This window comes from Cololabis saira, chromosome 18 (assembly GCF_033807715.1).
Source record: "Cololabis saira isolate AMF1-May2022 chromosome 18, fColSai1.1, whole genome shotgun sequence".
In the NCBI taxonomy this organism is placed as follows: domain Eukaryota; kingdom Metazoa; phylum Chordata; class Actinopteri; order Beloniformes; family Belonidae; genus Cololabis; species Cololabis saira.
This window is the reverse complement of record NC_084604.1, coordinates 39976836-39996958: the sequence shown is the minus strand read 5'-3', so window position 1 is coordinate 39996958 and position 20123 is coordinate 39976836. Positions and strand designations below refer to the sequence as shown.

Genomic DNA, 20123 nt, shown 5'->3' with positions numbered 1-20123 from the left:
CTATGGCCGTTACTATGGTTACTATGGCCGTTACTATGGTTACTATGGCCGTTACTATGGTTACTATGGCCGTTACTATGGTTACTTTGGTTACTATGGCCGTTACTATGGTTACTATGGCTGTTACTATGGTTACTATGGCCGTTACTATGGTTACTATGGCCGTTACTATGGTTACTATGGTTACTATGGCCGTTACTATGGTTACTATGGCCGTTACCATGGTTACTATGGCCGTTACTATGGTTACTATGGCCGTTACTATGGTTACTATGGTTACTATGGCCGTTACTATGGTTACTATGGCCGTTACTATGGTTACTATGGCCGTTACTATGGTTACTTTGGCCGTTTCCAGTTATTTTCACTATTTTAAAATTTTCTTCTATTGAAATACGTTTCTTTGATTTTTCTTTTTGTATTTGCCTCATTTAGTAATAGTAGTATTTAGTAACTTATTTATCTTTAATTGTACTATCTTTAATCTATCTGTTTTTGGTTATTTTATTTATTTTTTTTAATTTTCGTTTTTTTCATTTAGGAAAATTAATTTTCGTTTTTTCACTGTTTTCTGCTTATTATTATCTTTAGTTTTTATTTGTTTTAGTTTTTTTTGTCTTGTTTTTCTTTTTAGTTGTTTTTCTTTGTACTTGTTATCTACTTTGTTTTATTCTGTTTAACTAACGTTTGATATTGTACTGTAAAAGTTTGATAGAAATGTATATTTGTACCGTTGGACCCAGGAAGAAGACGGGAAACGCTGGAAACTAAGCCTAACCCTTTTTCCCTCTTTTTTCTCTTTTTTTCATATTTTTTTTCTTTTTTTCCTTGTTTTCCTATTTTTTCCTCATTTTTTCTTCTTTTTTTCCTTTTTTCTCTTTTTTTCATATTTTTCTGCTTCTTTTCATTTTTTCTTCTTTTATTTTTTCCTCTTTTTTTCCTCTTTTTTTCTTTTTTTCCTCTCTTTTTTTCCTCTTTTTTCCCTCTTCCCCTGAGGCAGCAACTAATGGGGATCTGAAATAAAGAAATAAATAAAAACAAATAAAAATAAAAACCCTTTCCAGGTGTTTCAAACCAAACTCCTTATTTCCCTGCGTTTCTTAAACTCCGACAGCTTTTCACCGCGGCTCCGCTCGCTCGGGTCGCGCTTGATCCACGGCTGTTTTTCTTTATTCGCTCGGAGAAAAAGTCCATTTCAAACACAAACACCGTCCAGCAGTTTTCATATTTTAACACCAAAACTTTTCCCAGGGAGCAAAATAAATAGTTGTGCTGAGTGTTAGTTCTGGAAAGCGGTGCCGTCGTGCGGCTCTGCAGGAAATCTGCAGGAAATCTGCAGGAAATCTGCAGGAAATCTGCACGTGAGGCCAAAACTAAGACGTGCTTGACTGACCTGCAAAAACTCTAAATCTGATCAAGAATATTTGTCTTATTTCTAGTTAAAATGTCAAATTTTTAGTCAGAGAAATCTCATTACACTTAAAACAAGACTCATCACTGGAAAAATAACTTGTTATTTGACAATTTTCACCTGTTTCAAGTAAATTTTCACTTGAAATAAGTAGAAAAATCTGCCAGTGGAACAAGATTTATCTTCTTATTACAAGCAAAAAAACCTTGTTCCACTGGCAGATTTTTCTATTTATTTCAAGTGAAAATCTACTTGAAACAGGTGAAAATTGTTGTTTTTTCTGGTAATGACTCTTGTTTTAAGTGTAATGAGATTTATTTATTTGACAAATATTCCTGGTAAGATTGTGAGTTTTTGCAGTGTAGACGCTCTACAGGAGGATGGGAGGGTTAAGATTTTTCCATGGTTCTAATGGCCTTTATTTTGAAAGGGGCTAGACAGGAAACGGGTGGAGAGAGAGAGGGGGGGAGGCGAGCATCGAATGTGTTTCCCGCTCAACTAAAGTTGCTTCCGTCAACAAAAATTAGGACTAAACATCGTCGTCAAAAAATAAACCTGAAAAAACCCGAAACACACCCGAAAATAAACACGAAAAAAACCTGAAACACACCCGAAAATAAACCAGAAAAAAATGGAAACACACCCGAAAAAACCCCAGAAAAAAACGAAAATAAACCTGAAAAAACCCGAAAAAACCCCGAAAATAACCCGAAAAAATGAACATTTATCACCTGAGGAAAACGAGACGAGACGAAAATGTTGGTCAGGTGACGATAAGGATAATTAAATATACAATACAATATCGTCAACGAATAAAATGAGACACACCCGAAAATAAACCCGAAAATAAACCCGTAAAAAAAACAGAAAAAAACGGAAACACACCCGAAAATAAACCAGAAAAACCCGAAAAAAACCCCCAAAAAAACCCCCAAAAAACCAGAAAATAAACCCGAAAAAACCCGAAACACACCCGAAAATAAACCCGAAAAAACCCGAAACAAACCCAAAAAAAACCCGAAAATAAACCCAAAAAAAACCCGAAAATAAACCCAAAAAAACCCGAAACACACCCGAAAAAAACCCGAAAATAACCCAAAAAAATTAACATATATCACCTGAGGAAAACGAGACGAGACGAAAATGTTGGTCAGGTGACGATAAGGATAATTAAATATACAATACAATATCGTCAACGAATAAAATGAGACTAAAATGTAGATTACAAAATAAAAACAGGATCCTAATCATGAGAGTTCTGACTAAAATGAGACTAAAATGCTCAGACTTTTAGTCGACTGAAACTTGACACGACTAAAAGGAGAATGAACTGACATGAGACGCTAGCTTAGCTTAGCTTAGCTTACCACTTCCTGCTCTCCTCCGGCGACGGGAACCCAGATGACGATGTACTCGCGCACGGTTCCCTCGGGCGGTTCCCAGCGCACGTTCAGGGTGCTGGTGGTCGGATCGGTCACCTGCAGGTTCCTCACGAAGCCCAGCGGCCCTGGAGGTGGAGGGGGGGGAAACCGGTCAGTCACGGAGTTCCACAGGGCTCTGTACTGGTGTCTCTACTGGTGTTCCTCAGGGCTCTGTACTGGTGTCTCTACTGGTGTTCCTCAGGGCTCTGTACTGGTGTTCCTCAGGGCCCTGTACTGGTGTACTGGTGTTCCTCAGGGCTCTGTACTGGTGTTCCACAGGGCTCTGTACTGGTGTACTGGTGTTCCTCAGGGCTCTGTACTGGTGTTCCACAGGGCTCTGTACTGGTGTACTGGTGTTCCTCAGGGCTCTGTACTGGTGTCTCTACTGGTGTTCCTCAGGGCTCTGTACTGGTGTTCCTCAGGGCTCTGTACTGGTGTTCCACAGGGCTCTGTACTGGTGTACTGGTGTTCCTCAGGGCTCTGTACTGGTGTCTCTACTGGTGTTCCTCAGGGCTCTGTACTGGTGTTCCACAGGGCTCTGTACTGGTGTCTCTACGGGTGTTCCACAGGGCTCTGTACTGGTGTCTCTACTGGTGTTCCTCAGGGCTCTGTACTGGTGTTCCACAGGGCTCTGTACTGGTGTCTCTACGGGTGTTCCACAGGGCTCTGTACTGGTGTCTCTACTGGTGTTCCTCAGGGCTCTGTACTGGTGTTCCTCAGGGCCCTGTACTGGTGTACTGGTGTTCCTCAGGGCTCTGTACTGGTGTTCCTCAGGGCTCTGTACTGGTGTCTCTACTGGTGTTCCTCAGGGCTCTGTACTGGTGTTCCTCAGGGCTCTGTACTGGTGTTCCTCAGGGCTCTGTACTGGTGTACTGGTGTTCCTCAGGGCTCTGTACTGGTGTTCCTCAGGGCTCTGTACTGGTGTTCCTCAGGGCTCTGTACTGGTGTTCCTCAGGGCTCTGTACTGGTGTACTGGTGTTCCTCAGGGCTCTGTACTGGTGTTCCTCAGGGCTCTGTACTGGTGTTCCTCAGGGCTCTGTACTGGTGTACTGGTGTTCCTCAGGGCTCTGTACTGGTGTTCCTCAGGGCTCTGTACTGGTGTTCCTCAGGGCTCTGTACTGGTGTTCCTCAGGGCTCTGTACTGGTGTACTGGTGTTCCTCAGGGCTCTGTACTGGTGTTCCTCAGGGCTCTGTACTGGTGTTCCTCAGGGCTCTGTACTGGTGTTCCTCAGGGCTCTGTACTGGTGTACTGGTGTTCCTCAGGGCTCTGTACTGGTGTTCCTCAGGGCTCTGTACTGGTGTACTGGTGTTCCTCAGGGCTCTGTACTGGTGTTCCTCAGGGCTCTGTACTGGTGTCTCTACGGGTGTTCCTCAGGGCTCTGTACTGGTGTTCCTCAGGGCTCTGTACTGGTGTTCCTCAGGGCTCTGTACTGGTGTTCCTCAGGGCTCTGTACTGGTGTTCCTCAGGGCTCTGTACTGGTGTACTGGTGTTCCTCAGGGCTCTGTACTGGTGTTCCTCAGGGCTCTGTACTGGTGTACTGGTGTTCCTCAGGGCTCTGTACTGGTGTTCCTCAGGGCTCTGTACTGGTGTACTGGTGTTCCTCAGGGCTCTGTACTGGTGTTCCTCAGGGCTCTGTACTGGTGTACTGGTGTTCCTCAGGGCTCTGTACTGGTGTTCCTCAGGGCTCTGTACTGGTGTACTGGTGTTCCTCAGGGCTCTGTACTGGTGTTCCTCAGGGCTCTGTACTGGTGTCTCTACTGGTGTTCCTCAGGGCTCTGTACTGGTGTCTCTACTGGTGTTCCTCAGGGCTCTGTACTGGTGTCTCTACTGGTGTTCCTCAGGGCTCTCTACTGGTGTTCCTCAGGGCTCTGTACTGGTGTCTCTACTGGTGTTCCACAGGGCTCTCTACCCGGACCAATGCTTTTTTCTTTATTTTCTTTCTTTTTGAGTTCCAAATATTTGCAGAACTGATGCAGAAGGGTGGGCGGGGTCTGATCAGACCAATCAGAGCAGACTTCCTTCTGTTTTAACATGGATATGGGTCAATGACGAATAAGGATTTTCAACAGGTTAATTTTAAAATAATAAAAAAAGAATATCTATTGCAGTAGTTCAAACATTAAGAATGTTGTGTACACATAAATTCATATAAAATTTTAAATTAAGTGATTTTTGTCAAGATGAATTGGCACTAGCCTAAAAAAAAAGGTCATGTGGTGCAACCATGATTCATATTAAAATTATGTTAATTAAGTTAGTTAATTATTCTTAACATCTTGACATCTTTTTTTTTTTTTTTTACAAGTTTTCAGAATTATACAAAAATGGTTGTTTTTTTTAATGGTCGCGACACATGATATTTCATAAAATGGACGTCATCAGTCAAACTTTGTTTGTATATTATGATGGAAATATAAATACAAATGTGTTGCAATCTTACACACTACAAGAGAATTCGGAAATCATGCCAGATAGGGCAGAAGATTGATTTAAAAACATTTAGAGTGATTTCAAAAAAAGTTTTCAAAACAAGAGTAATGGTCGGACGGTTGCACCTCATGACATTTAGACGCTTAAAACAACAACAAAATCCCAAATAACTAGTATTTTTGGTAAAATTCAAGTGAGTCCATATGTGGGACAGGTAGGTCATATATATGGTATTTTTTTATCCATTTAAACCTTTTTTGAATTGAAAAAAAATCTGTTTTTCAGAAAATATAGGCGTCACGTCATTGACCCATATGTAAATAGCAACATGCTATCAGTCAGGTACAAGATCTGAAGAAGAGCTGTGGTTGGAGCTTCCACCTTTCAGTTTCTCCACTACAAGAACATCCACCGATCGGCCCAAAGAGTCTGAGGGTTGTAGATATTTCTAAATACTACAAAATATTTGTAGCGGCTCCAGCAGCTCCAGGAGCTCCAGGAGCTCCTGGAGCTGCAGGAGCTGCAGGAGCCATAAACTTACGGGTCTTTCCGGCGTCGTTCAGACTCGGTCCGTCCCCCTCGGCGTAGACGGGGATCACGGTGACGGAGTAGCGGGTTTCTGGCAGCAGCTTGGACAGGACGGTGGACGTGGTGCTCTCAGACACTTGTTCCTGCAGAACAGACGGTGGAGGTTCAAGTCCCGGGTCAAACTTAGACACATTTCAGATCTCCATCATCCGTCCTCAGTGAGGATCTTACCACGATCTCCAGCCCTCCGTTCTCGGGGACGTAGATAACTTTGTATCCCTGCACGTTTCCGTCGGCAGGATCCCAGCTGACGGTCAGGGTGGTGATGGTGGGGTTGGTGACCTTGATGTTAGCCACGCCGCCCAAGGGCACTACGGCAGGAGAACAACGTTAAACCACGCCGCCCAAGGGCACTACGGCAGAGCAACACTGTTAAACCCCCCCGCCCAAGGGCACTACGGCAGAACAACACCGTTAAACCCCCCCGCCCAAGGGCACTACGGCAGAGCAACAACGTTAACGTTAAACCCCCCCGCCCAAGGGCACTACGGCAGAACAACACCGTTAAACCCCCCCGCCCAAGGGCACTACGGCAGAGCAACAACGTTAAACCCCCCCGCCCAAGGGCACTACGGCAGAACAACAACGTTAAACCCTCCGCCCAAGGGCACTACGGCAAGACAACGTTAAACCCCCCCGCCCAAGGGCACTACGTTAGAATTAGAAAATTTCATGAAATGTTGATATGGGCATGCCCTACGGCCCATTCGTCCCCTCTCGCTGCTTTGGTTTGGGGCTGTAGTGTTTGTGTTTGGGGTGGTTCTATGTCAGTTTGAGGTGTTTACGGATGTATTCATTCCTGTGCTCCCTATAGTTAATAATGGGGTGCGCTTTTTGGCGTCTAGCGCCCCCCACGGTGACTCTGACTGAGAATAGTAATGCCCATCAAGTAACGATGGAGACGCATCTAACGATGTATGCCATGCATGGGTGCACGTTCCGGTTCAGGCTATGTTAACGGATAGGTTTTTTTTCCACCATGGTAAAAAACCCCATCCGAATGAATGGGGCCATTTGGCATGGATTTTGACATAAAATTTCTTTAAATCCCAGCTTCATGAAATTTGAATATGTTGAAGTCCACAGCGTGCCGAGTCGGGGAACATTTGTACGATGTCTCTACGATAATCTGTTGCCTAGCAACAAGCGTCCAAAGTCAAACGGAGAAAAAAAATAAAAATTAAAGGTCAATATCACAAAAACTGTAATAATTGGAAGAATGAGGTTGTATGGTCCTTTAGTGCTAATCGGGCCGAGTGTTTGAAAGTTTCAACAATGTCTCTACGAAAAAGTTCGGCCGAGCAATAAGCGTCCGAATCTTTGCCTTTTTTTGCTTTTTGGCAGCTAGCGTTGCCACGGTAACCCCTATTACTGAGAAAAGTAATGTCCATCGAGGCACGATGGAGACGCATCCAACGATGTATGGCATGCATGGGTGCACGTTGCGGACGAAAAAAAGTGCGGAATAAGAATAAGAAGAAAAGGAAAACCTTTTCTGTATACTAATATATCGCCTTCATTTTCATGTTTTTCCTCATTTTTCCGGGCGTGTTTTATTTTTTGGGGATTTTTTTTCCCACATCAGAGCGGGATCATGCTGTAAACCCACTGGTGCGCAGTGGGACTTTTGCGACTTTAGTTTGTTAGCAAAATGCTAGCAACATTGCCCTTTGGGTCATTCTGGACGATTGCAATATGGTCATGCCACTACTTGGCATGCCCATAATAATAATAATAAATATTCAGATATTCCGGTGCGAGGCCTCCATGCTTACGTGTCTTTCCGTCCTCGGACTGCCGCTTCCCCTCCCGGGCCGGGTACACCGGCAGCACCGACACCGTGTACTTGGTATCCGGCATCAGGTTCCTGAGGACGATGGCGGTGGTTCCCGTGGGAACTTGTTCCTGCGGACGATTCACAGGAACAACGTCATCCCCGTGCTCATCCCCGCCGGTGAGCGCTGATTCAGGCGCGGCTCCTCACCATCTCCTCGCGGCCGCCGGCCGTCGGGACGTAGAACACCTTGTAGAGGCGGACGGCTCCGTCGGCCGGATCCCACTTCACGTTCAGGGACGTCATGGTGGGATCGGTCACGCGCAGGTTCTTCACTCCGCCCAGAGGCCCTGGAACAGGCGGGGGTTAAAAACCGCTGCTAAGACCGGAGAGGACGACACCACGCAGGTGTTTGGACGTTCAACGTCACCACGTGTTTTTAGGGCAGAATCTTACTGGTTTTCCCGTTTTCAGACATGGTCTTCCCGTCTCCGTCGGCGTAGACCGGCACCAGCGACACGGTGTAGACGGTGTCGGGCTGCAGGCCCCGCAGGAGGGTGGTGCTGGTTCCTGCCGACACCGTCTCCTGACGGAGGAGGAAGGAACACGATCAGCTGCTTCTGGACCCACATGTGGTCCAGAGGTGGAAACAGACGTAAAAGAAGCAGCAGACGTTCCCTAAACGTAGTCCAACCAGTCCTACTGTCTGGGTTTGACATTTCCCCCAGTTTTTGATTCTCAGTTCTGTCCCTCCTGTTTCCATCTGCCCTGATTGTCTGCACCTGTGTCTCATTGTCCCCTGATTCGGGGGCTGGTCCTACCAGCTAACAGGAAGTAGATCCTACCAGATCCTACATTTCTCGACTTTTTTCTCAAAATTTCAACTTTTTTCTCGACTTTTTTCAAAAAATTTAAACTTTTTTCTCGACTTTTTTCTCAAAATTTCAACTTTTTCATCAAAATTTAACTTTTTTTTCAAAATTTCAACTTTTTCATCAAAATTTCAACTTTTTTCTCAAAATTTCAACTTTTTTCTCCACTTTTTTTCTCAAAATTTCAACTTTTAATCTCGACTTTTTTCTCAAAATTTCAACTTTTTTTCAAAATTTCAACCTTTTTTTCAAAATTTCAATTTTCAGGAAGTAGCTCTTACCAGTCCTACCAGCTAACAGGAAGTATTTCCTACCATGCTAATAGGAAGTAGCTCCTACCGTTCCCACCATGCTAACAGGAAGTAGCTCCTACCGTTCCTACCATGCTAACAGGAAGTAGTTCCTACCAGCTAACAGGAAGTAGTTCCTACCAGTCCTACCATGCTAACAGGAAGTAGTTCCTACCATGCTAACAGGAAGTAGTTCCTACCGTTCCTACCATGCTAACAGGAAGTCCTACCGTTCCTACCATGCTAACAGGAAGTAGTTCCTACCAGTCCTACCATGCTAACAGGAAGTCCTACCGTTCCTACCATGCTAACAGGAAGTAGTTACTACCATTCCTAACATGCTAACAGGAAGTCCTACCGTTCCTACCATGCTAACAGGAAGTCCTACCATTCCTACCATGCTAACAGGAAGTCCTACCGTTCCTACCATGCTAACAGGAAGTCCTACCGTTCCTACCATGCTAACAGGAAGTCCTACCGTTCCTACCATGCTAACAGGAAGTAGCTCCTACCAGTCCTACCATGCTAACAGGAAGTCCTACCGTTCCTACCAGTCCTACCATGCTAACAGGAAGTCCTACCGTTCCTACCATGCTAACAGGAAGTCCTACCGTTCCTACCATGCTAACAGGAAGTCCTACCGTTCCTACCATGCTAACAGGAAGTCCTACCATTCCTACCTTGCTAACAGGAAGTCCTACCGTTCCTACCATGCTAACAGGAAGTCCTACCGTTCCTACCATGCTAACAGGAAGTCCTACCGTTCCTACCATGCTAACAGGAAGTCCTACCGTTCCTACCATGCTCTCGGCTCCGCCCGCCGCCGGCACGTACACCAACCGGTATTCCTTCACGCGACCCTCGGCCGGTTCCCAGCGCACGTTCAGGGTCGTCATGGTCGGGTTCAGCACCTGCAGGTTCCTGACGCCGCCCAGCGGCTCTGGGGGAACAAGAAGGGAGGGAACAAGAGTTTAGACTGAGGGAACGGAGAAACGGAAAGTGGAAAGGTGAAATCCTGCACTCTGATTGGTTGTTAACTGTGGTATAATGATCTGATTGGTTGTTAACTTCCTCACCAACGACTACGGTTGCGTGTACATTTATGCATTAAATGCATCAAAAAAGATGACTCTGTAATGAATATAAAACAGTCCAAGAATAATAATGGTTGGTTTGTGGCTCTCACTGGTTTTCCCCTCTCCGGAGATGTCCTGGCTGACGCCGGACGGATACACGGCCGCCACGGAGACGGCGTACGGCGTGTCGGGCTTCAGCTTCGGCAGCACGACCGTCGTCTTCTTCCCTCCGACCTGCAACTGTGGACGGGAAACAAACGGCAGCGACGGTTAGTAGACGTATGCACGTACGCAGACGACTCTGAACTTTACTGACGTCTCTGCAGACGACTGAACTTTACTGACGTCTCCACGTATGCAGACGACTCTGAACTTTACTGACGACTCTGAACTTTACTGACGTCTCTGAACTTTACTGACGTCTCCACGTCTGCAGACGACTCTGAACTTTACTGACGTCTCCACGTCTGCAGATGACTCTAAACTCTACACTGCAAAAACTCAAAATCTTACCAAGAATATTTGTCTTATTTCTACTTAAAATGTCTCATTTTTAGTCAAATAAATCTCATTACACTTAAAACAAGACTCAAAAACTCAAAAAACAACAATTTTCACCTGTTTCAAGTAGATTTTCACTTAAAATAAGTAGAAAAATCTGCCAGTGGAACAAGATTTTTTTGCTTGTAATAAGAAGATAAATCTTGTTCCACTGGCAGATTTTTCTACTTATTTCAAGTGAAAATTTACTTGAACCCATTTCCTCTTCCATATACCATTTGTTTATAAATAACAGACATATACCTGTTAATAAATAACATATACCTGTATATAAATAACAGACATATACCTGTTAATAAATAACAGATATATACCTGTATATAAATAACAGACATATACCTTTTTATAAATAACAGACATATACCTGTTTATAAATAACAGACATATACCTGTTTATAAATAACAGACATATACCTGTATATAAATAACAGACATATACCTGTGAATAAATAACAGACATATACGTGTTTATAAATAACAGACATATACCTGTATATAAATAAGATACATACCTGTTTATAAATAACATATATCTGTTTATAAATAACAGACACATACCTTTTTATAAATAACAGACATATACCTGTATATAAATAACAGACATATACCTGTTTATAAATAACAGACATATACCTGTATATAAATAACAGACATATACCTGTATATAAATAACAGACATATACCTGTTTATAAATAACAGACATATACCTGTTTATAAATAACAGACATATACCTGTTTATAAATAACAGACATATACCTGTATATAAATAACAGACATATACCTGTATATAAATAACATATACCTGTGAATAAATAACAGACATATACCTGTATATAAATAACAGACATATATGTGTTTATAAATAACAGACATATACCTGTTAATAAATAACTCAAATAACTGTTAAAAAATGACTCACAGAGAGCGGCTCGCCGCCGGCTAGCGGCCGGTACGTGATCTTGTAGCTCTTGACGGGGCCGGCGGCGTGATCCCACTTCACCGTCAGCGAGGAGATGGTGGCGTTGAAAACCCGCAGGTTCCGCGGCGGCTCCGGACGCACTGGAAGCAAACAGACACGGGTGAGAAGGAGCCGCAGCGTTAGCGTTAGCGGTGATGGAGATGAGGGTGATGATGAGGATGATGATGATGATGATGATGAAGGTCCCACAGTCCAGTAGCTCGTGGAGCTGGAGGGTCAGTGTTCAGTAAATAAAGGAAACTTGTGAGGGAATCAGTTCCGTACGGGGAGGGGGGGCCATTTTTTTTGGAAATATTGGTAACAAAATAACAGATATTGGCTGTACTGGTGTTTTTTTCAGCTGCATTCCTCCCCTGACCTCCAGCAGAACCACTGAACGAGGAAGCGACGACATGCGACAACGTAAGTGGATCGGATGTGGTAACGTAATGGAGTGATGGATGTGACGACAGACACGTAACACATGGATGTGGAGGGATGGACTCATTCACTCATTCACTCATTCACTCATTCACACCCACGGAGGTTTCTGCTCCGTCTCGCCACTCGCTGCTTCAGAAGCTCCAGATCTACGTTCACGCCCTCAGATTCTGGTCAATAAATGTTTTAAATACGAGCACACGTAGAAACTTTGGTGACATTCACTGCAAAAACTCAAAATCTTAACAAGAATATTTGTCTTATTTCTAGTTAAAACGTCTAATCTTTTGTCAAATAAATCTCATTACACTTAAAACAAGACTCAAAAACTCAAAAAACAACAATTTTCACCTGTTTCAAGTAGATTTTCACTTAAAATAAGTAGAAAAATCTGCCAGTGGAACAAGATTTTTTTGCTTGTAATAAGAAGATAAATCTTGTTCCACTGGCAGATTTTTCTACTTATTTCAAGTGAAAATTTACTTGAAACAGGTGAAAATGTTCAAATAACAAGTTATTTTTCTGGTAATGAGTCTTGTTTTAAGTGTAATGAGATTTTTTGACTAAAAATGATACATTTTAATTAGAAATAAGACAAATATTATTGTTAAGATTTTGAGTTTTTGCAGTGAATGCGTCCTCTGAGGATTATTGGCGAGCCAGCTAGGAGATCATATCTGCCTATGATCAGATGAATCTCGGGAATAAAACTAACATCTGAACAGAACTGTATAAACATTCCTGCTTTACTGGAATCTAAATTAGGCAATAGAAAATGTAAACCAAAGTAGAAGCTGGAGGGGGAATCTCACCATCGTAGCAACATCGTATTACGTACATGCATACGTAGTAAATCCCCCGTTTCTGACGGAGTGAACGCAGAGTGAAGCTCCGAAACACACATTCACGCGGTGAAGATGGAGATGTGTTTCCGTGGACGTGAACTGGGACCGTGTTACCGTTCAAACACACAAACATGAACAACACAGTGAAACAGGAAGCGGTGGTTCCCGCGTGACACATACCCTCCGGAGCCTTTAACACTAGAAAGAGACGTTGAGAAGACAATGCCGTTATTTCAACCCAACAACAAAGCAAGGAGGTGGTTGGTTCCATGGACATATAAACGTCCCCTCCCATGAAACTGCTGCCATACGTCAACGACGCCGCCATATTGGATGTGGCAAGACTGCGCTGGAAACTAATACAAGTAAATGTTGTAGCTGATATAACATGAATTACTCCTATGTGGGATCAATAAAGTTCTTATTTTTGCCATCTGAGAAAATTAAATTATATTTTCTTTGTAGAAAGGCACTTTATGAAAATAAGGAAAAAAGACGAAGATGAAAAAAGAACAGAGGAAAAAAATGATGAAAAAAGAGACAAAAAGAGGAAAAAAAGGTGGAAAAAAGAGGAAAAAAAGATGAAAAAAATAGAAAAGAGAAAAAAGAGGGAAAGAGAGAAAAAAGAGGAAAAAAAGAGAGGAAAAAAGAAAAAGAGGAAAAAAGAGAAAAAAGAGGAAAAAAGAAAAAAGGGGAAAAAATGAAAAGAAGCGGAAAAAATAGGAAAAAACAAGAAAAAAGGAAAAAAAGAAGAAAAAAGCAGGAAAAAATAGGAAAAAAAGAGAAAAAAATATAAAAAAAGATAAAAAAAGAGGAAAAAAGATGAAAAAAGAGACAAAAAGAGGAAAAAAAGATGAAAAAAAATAGAAAAGAGAAAAAAGAGGGAAAGAGAGAAAAAAGAGGAAAAAAAGAGAAAAAAGAGGAAAAAAGAAAAAAGGGGAAAAAATGAAAAGAAGCGGAAAAAATAGGAAAAAACGAGAAAAAAGGAAAAAAATAAGAAAAAAGCAGGAAAAAATAGGAAAAAAAGAGAAAAAAATATAAAAAAATAGAAAAAAAAGAGGAAAAAAAGAGGAAAAAATAGAAAAGAGGAAAAAGAGGGAAAGAGGGAAAAAATAGGAAAAAAATAAAAAAGAGGAAAAAAAGAGGAAAAAATAAAAAATTGGAAAAAATGAAAAAAGCGGAAAAAATAGGAAAAAAATTGAAAAAAAGAAAAAAAAAAGAAGAAAAAAGGAGGAAAAAATTGGAAAAAAAGAGAAAAATATATGAAAAAAGAGGGAAAAAAAAGTGGAAAAAAGAGGAAAAAAAGATGAAAAAAATAGAAAAGAGTAAAAAGAGGGAAATAGAGAAAAAAAGAGGAAAAAACGAGAAAAAAGGAAAAAAAAGAAGAAAAAAGCAGGAAAAAATAAGAAAAAAAGAGAAAAAAATATAAAAAAGAGAAAAAAAGAGGAAAAAAAGATGAAAAAAGCAGGAAAAAATAGGAAAAAATAGGAAAAAAAGAGAAAAAATATAAAAAAAGAGAAAAAAAGAGGAAAAAAAGATGAAAAAATAGAAAAGAGGAAAAGGAGGGAAAGAGGGAAAAAAGAGGAAAAAAAGAGGAAAAAAATAAAAAAGAGGAAAAAAAGAGGAAAAAATTAAAAATTGGAAAAAATGAAAAGAAGCGGAAAAAATATGAAAAAAAGAGAAAAAAAGGAAAAAAAGAAGAAAAAAGGAGGAAAAAATAGGAAAAAAGAGAAAAAAATATGAAAAAATAGAAAAAAAGAGGGAAAAAAGGGTGAGCGTTAGTTTCCAGCGTTTCCAGTCTTGCACATCCAACATGGCGGCTGGTTGGCGTATTGGCGTCCGGCAGCAGCTCCGTGGAGGAGACGTCTACACGTCTACGGTCGGTCAGGCCGACTGGGCCGTGGAACGGCTGCTTACGTGTGCGCTCGTCCCCCATCAGGTCCTCGCTCTCCGACTCGTCGGGGTAGATGGCCGTGACGGTGACGGTGTACAGCGTGTCGGGGTCCAGGTTCTCCATCACGTGGGAGGTCTCGTCGTTGTTCAGGATGGCCTGGACACGGAGGCGGAGACGGAGACGGAGACGGAGACGGAGACGGAGACGGAGACGGAGAGGAAACAGGGTTTTAGAAGTTTCATTCATCCACTTAAACGAGAGCTGGAAACGTAAATAGTCTTTGTTTTCAACGACAGGCGTCTTAGCACTAGGGCTGGGGATCCATTCAAATGTCAAGAATCGATTCGATTCCGATTCTTAAGATTCAGAATCGATTATCACGATTCGATTTGATCCGATATTGATTTGGGTTAGTGTTATTAAAACTGTTTTTTGAGCTGTTGCATGAATGATATGACTGTAGTTCTGCAACATATCAATACTAGTATTATATTGAGATTCAACAGCAAGTATTGCAGCTAATGATGCTGTAAGGACCAATCAGCTCCCAGAATGCTGATAGAACTGAAACAGAAACATCGTGTAGAATTACCAAACACATCCAGGAGGAAACAGAGACGATGAAATTGGTTTTATTTTTCCCCATTTTTGAGAATTTGGTTTTTAACATTTATGTAAATGTAATCCCAAGACAGAATATAAAGCAAAGAAATATAGACGATTAATGCAATTATAACTGAAAACTTCCTTTAAACATATTTAAAGGCAAAAACATGGCACCAGTTATTCTCGTGTCCAACTAAATATTCCTTTTTTGGGCATAAACAAAAAAGTACCAAAAGTTGTAATGATGATTTTTTTTTTTTATTTTTTTTTTTTTTTTTAATCGACCTTTAGACATATGAATCGATTTTTAGGAATTAATATGAGAATCGATTTAAAATCGGAGAATCGATCTTTTCAACAAAGGCCTACTTAGTACAACCGTAGCACCTAATACTAGACTAAAGTACAAACGATTTACTTAAGATTAAAGTACTACGGCTGCTTTCAACGTTTCTCCACTCGTGATTGTTTTAACTTGTTCTTACAGATTTCCGTGGTACCAGGGGCCCCCACTGTGGTACCAGGGGCCCCCACTGTGGTACCAGGGCCCCCACTGTGGTACCAGGGGCCCCCACTGTGGTACCAGGGGCCCCCACTGTGGTACCAGGGGCCCCCACTGGGGCAGGGTGGGCTTAACTGGAAATATATTCCTACAGCAGGAAAAACAGAGCAGGACCCGCTTGGAATTCTGATTTATTCCCTTTTTTTAACGTGTCAAGTTTTAATCCTGGCTTCTAATAACTTTTGAATGTGTTTTATTCTTACATCACCTTATTATCCAGTTCCTGACTGGGTTTTTAGCTACACGTGTTTACGGTTGATGAAACTTTGTCGTCGTCAGACGTGGAAGGAGTAACGTTAGGCCGAGCTGGAACGTTACAATCTCCAGCTTTAGGCTTCGTTATCCTCACTAATTTATCCTTCAGGTCCAAGTTTTTTTTTGTTTTTTTTTAAACTCTCACGAATCATTTTGTTTAAAATTTCCTTTATATCTTTTTAAGTTGTTGGACCCCCTGCAGTTCCTCCGCGGCCCCTCTAGGGGTTGCGGACGCCTGGAAGTCCCGGACCCTTGACGTTATTGGTTATTCTTATTAGTTCACTGACGTCGTTCTTCTTCTAACTTACGAACTGGAAGTCGGTGTCTCCCTTCTTGGCCCAGCCGATCCGGTAAAGCGCCACGTCCGGCGCTCCGTGTTCCCACGTGGCTCGGAACGACGTCTGGGTCACGTCGGAGAACCGCAGGTTCTTGGGAGCGGGAACCACATCTGAGGACGGAACCACAAAGGTTTATCTATAAAGCATTTATAAAAGACTGGAGGAGGTTTACAGATGTTTACAGATGTTTTTAAAACTCTGTGATCAGATTACGTTGTTTTTGTTTTACCCTGAACCTTGTTTTAATGTTTAGTTCCTACATCGGTAAACCATGAAAGTGGTCGAAATTTCGTTAATAAAGTCGAAATTTTGAGAATAAAGTCGAAATTTTGAGAATAAAGTCGAAATTTCGTGAATAAAGTCGAAATTTTGAGAATAAAGTCGAAATTTCGTGAATAAAGTCGAAATTTTGAGAATAAAGTCGAAATTTCGTGAATAAAGTCGAAATTTCAAGAACAAAGTCGAAATTTTGAGAATAAAATCGAAATTTCGTGAACAAAGTCGAAATTTCGTTAATAAAGTCGAAATTTTGAGAATAAAGTTGAAATTTCGTGAATAAAGTCGAAATTTCGTGAACAAAGTCGAAATGTCGTGAATAAAGTCGAAATTTCGTGAATAAAGTCGAAATTTTGAGAATAAAGTCGAAATTTCGAGAACAAAGTCGAAATTTCGTGAATAAAGTCGAAATTTTGAGAATAAAGTCGAAATTTCGTGAATAAAGTCGAAATTTCGACAACAAAGTCGAAAGTTTGAGAATAAAATCGAAATTTCATGAACAAAGTCGAAATTAGAGCTAACCTGTGATAGCAGTTCCGAGCTAACCTGTGATAGCGGTTCCGAGCTAACCTGTGATAGCAGTTCCGAGCTAACCTGTGATAGCGGTTCCAAGCTAACCTGTGATAGCGGTTCCAAGCTAACCTGTGATAGCGGTTCCAAGCTAACCTGTGATAGCGGTTCCGAGCTAACCTGTGATAGCGGTTCCGAGCTAACCTGTGATAGCAGTTGGTTCCGAGCTAACCTGTGATAGCAGTTCCGAGCTAACCTGCGATAGCGGTTCTGAGCTAACCTGTATAGCGGTTCTGAGCTAACCTGTATAGCGGTTCCGAGCTAACCTGTGATAGCGGTTCCGAGCATCGGGCCCGCCGGGCCCTCGTCGTAGATCGGGGTCACGGCTACGTCGTACTCCGTCTGGGAGATCAGGCCCGTTAGCTGCAGCGTCGTGACGCCGCCGTCGACCTCAACCTGCCGGAACATTCACACAAACGGAATTAGATTAAATTCTATTTATACAGCGTCTAATACAACAGGACCAGGATCATAAGGGGGAACCTCCTGCCAGACTGGTGGCAGGCAGGTGGAAGCAGCAGCAGGATGACCAGAGGGGGGGGGGGCACAAAAGAGAAAAAAGGGGCCGGCACAAGAAACTCCAGGAACGATGGACAAAAATGATGATTATGAGATATTTATAATAAATAAAAATGGTTCCTGCCCAGAGGATCATGTCGGTGCCCTCCTAATAATAATAATAATAATTAAAGCTGCAAGCAGCGATGAACGGGCCCTCGCACTCACGTCCACCGCCCCCCATAAGCATATCAGAAATGACAACACCCACGACTCTCTATGTCAAAGCCTTAAAAAGTTATAGCAGAAAATCGGGACAACCAATCAGAAGAAGGGGCGGGGCTAATTAAGGCCAACGAAGCTTAAGGACTCATTACAGAGTCCCATGACACCACCCACAACTCTCTATGTCAAACCATTCAAAAGTTATGGCAGAGAAAAGTATTCTAGGGGGCGCTGTTGAGCCGTTAGGCCACACCCATTAATGCAAGCCATGAAATATCAAATTTATCGCCAAGCCTGGCTTGCATGCAAAATTTGGTGACTTTTGGAGAACTATCAAATATGGACCAATCAGATGAAGGGGGGGTGCGCCTTTTGGCGTCTAGCGTCGCCACGGTAACACTTTTGAAAGAGAAAAGTAATGCGCGTAGTCGCAGGATGGAGACGCACATTTTGATGTATAACACACCTGGGTGCACGTTACGGTTCGGGCTGAATTAACTGCAGAAGGAATGGCATAAATTTCGCCAAAATGACACGATTAATTCAAAATGGCCGACATCCTGTTCGGTTTCGGGCAAAACCCCAAGAGACTTTTGTTTAAGTTGCGCCATGATACAGGTGTGTACCGATTTTCGTTCATGTACGTCAAACCGTATTATGGGGCTTGAGGCACAAAGTTTTTTCTGTCGAACCAATCAGATGAAGGGGGGGTTGCGCTTTTTGGCGTCTAGCACCGCCACGGTAACGCTTTTGAAAGAGAAAAGTAATGCGTGTTGTTGCAGGATGGAGACGCACATTTTGATGTATAACACACTTGGGGGCACGTTACGGTTCGGGCTGAATTAACTTTCGAAGGAATGGCATAGATTTCGCCAAAATGACACGACTAATTCAAAATGGCCGACATCCTGTTCGGTTTCGGGCATGACGCCAAGAGACTTTTGTTTAAGTTGTCCCATGATACAGGTGTGTACCGATTTTCGTTCATGTACGTCGAACCGTATCGTGGGGCTTGAGGCACAAAGTTTTCCGGGGGGCGCTGTTGAGCCATTTTGCCACGCCCATTAATGTAAACCTTTAAATATCAAATTTTTCGCCAGGCCTGACTAGGGTGCAAAATTTGGTGACTTTTTGGGCATGTTAAGGGGGGCAAAAAGGCCTTCACTTTGTCAGGAAAATAATAATAATAAAAATTCCTGCAAATACAATAGGGCCTTCGCACTGAAGGTGCTCGGGCCCTAATAATAATAATAATAATAATAATAATAATAATAATAATAATAATAATAATAATAATAATAATAATAATAATAGCAATAATAATAATAATAATAATAATAATAATAATAATAATAATAATAATAATAATAATAATAATAATAATAATAATAGTAATAATAATAATAATGTTAATAATAATAATATTCATAATAATAATAATAATAATAATAATAATAATAGAAATAATAATAATGATGATAATAGTAATAATAATAATAATAATTAAAGCTGCAAGCAGCGATGAACGGGCCCTCGCACTCACGGCCACCGCCCCCCATAAGCATATCAGAAATGACACCACCCACGACTCTCTATGTCAAAGCATTCAAAAGTTATAGCAGAAAAAAGGAACAACCAATCAGAAGAAGGGGCGGGGCTAATTCAGGCCAATGAAGGTCAAGGACTCAATACCGAGTCCCGTGACACCACCCACGACTCTTTATGTCAAACCATTCAAAAGTTATGGCAGAGAAAAGTATTCTAGGGGGCGCTGTTCAGCCGTTAGGCCACGCCCATTAATGCAAACCATGAAATATCAAATTTATCACCAGGCCTGGCTTGCATGCAAAATTTGGTGGCTTTTGGAGAACTATCAAATATGGACCAATCAGATGAAGGGGACGAGCGCTTTTTCGCGTCTAGCGTCGCCACGGTAACACTTTTGAAAGAGAGAAGTAATGTGCGTCGTCACAGGACAGAGACGAACATTTAGATGTAAAAAAAACACAAAAATTGCTGACAAAAATTTCGGAATATGGCCAGGCTTGAACTCCCAACCTCTGGCACCAAAGACCAATATGCTCTGGCTGAGCTAAGTCTCAGCTATTCCTTTCAATTGACCTACTGGCTTAGGACAGACCAACATAGCGATAAAATGTCTGGAACTTTTTTTTCCAAATTTTTTAAATATTTGTAAGTTATAAATATTAGTAAAACCCTACTATTTTA

The 20123-nt window shown here is 41.9% G+C and overlaps 1 protein-coding gene across 1 annotated transcript in view; it reads right to left on the bottom strand.

The window, feature by feature from the left end:
* Positions 1-20123, bottom strand: part of LOC133418655 (collagen alpha-1(XII) chain-like) — a 191174-nt gene that overhangs the window by 86455 nt on the left and 84596 nt on the right. The window contains exons 25-37 of the mRNA XM_061707468.1: positions 17438-17567; positions 16296-16435; positions 14588-14720; positions 12851-12868; positions 11346-11485; positions 9974-10103; positions 9579-9727; positions 8082-8211; positions 7836-7975; positions 7627-7756; positions 6023-6162; positions 5805-5934; positions 2779-2918 (exon numbers count right to left, since the gene is read on the bottom strand). Coding sequence (XP_061563452.1) covers positions 2779-2918; positions 5805-5934; positions 6023-6162; positions 7627-7756; positions 7836-7975; positions 8082-8211; positions 9579-9727; positions 9974-10103; positions 11346-11485; positions 12851-12868; positions 14588-14720; positions 16296-16435; positions 17438-17567 — 1650 coding nt within the window. The remainder of the gene's footprint in view (positions 1-2778; positions 2919-5804; positions 5935-6022; positions 6163-7626; positions 7757-7835; positions 7976-8081; positions 8212-9578; positions 9728-9973; positions 10104-11345; positions 11486-12850; positions 12869-14587; positions 14721-16295; positions 16436-17437; positions 17568-20123) is intronic.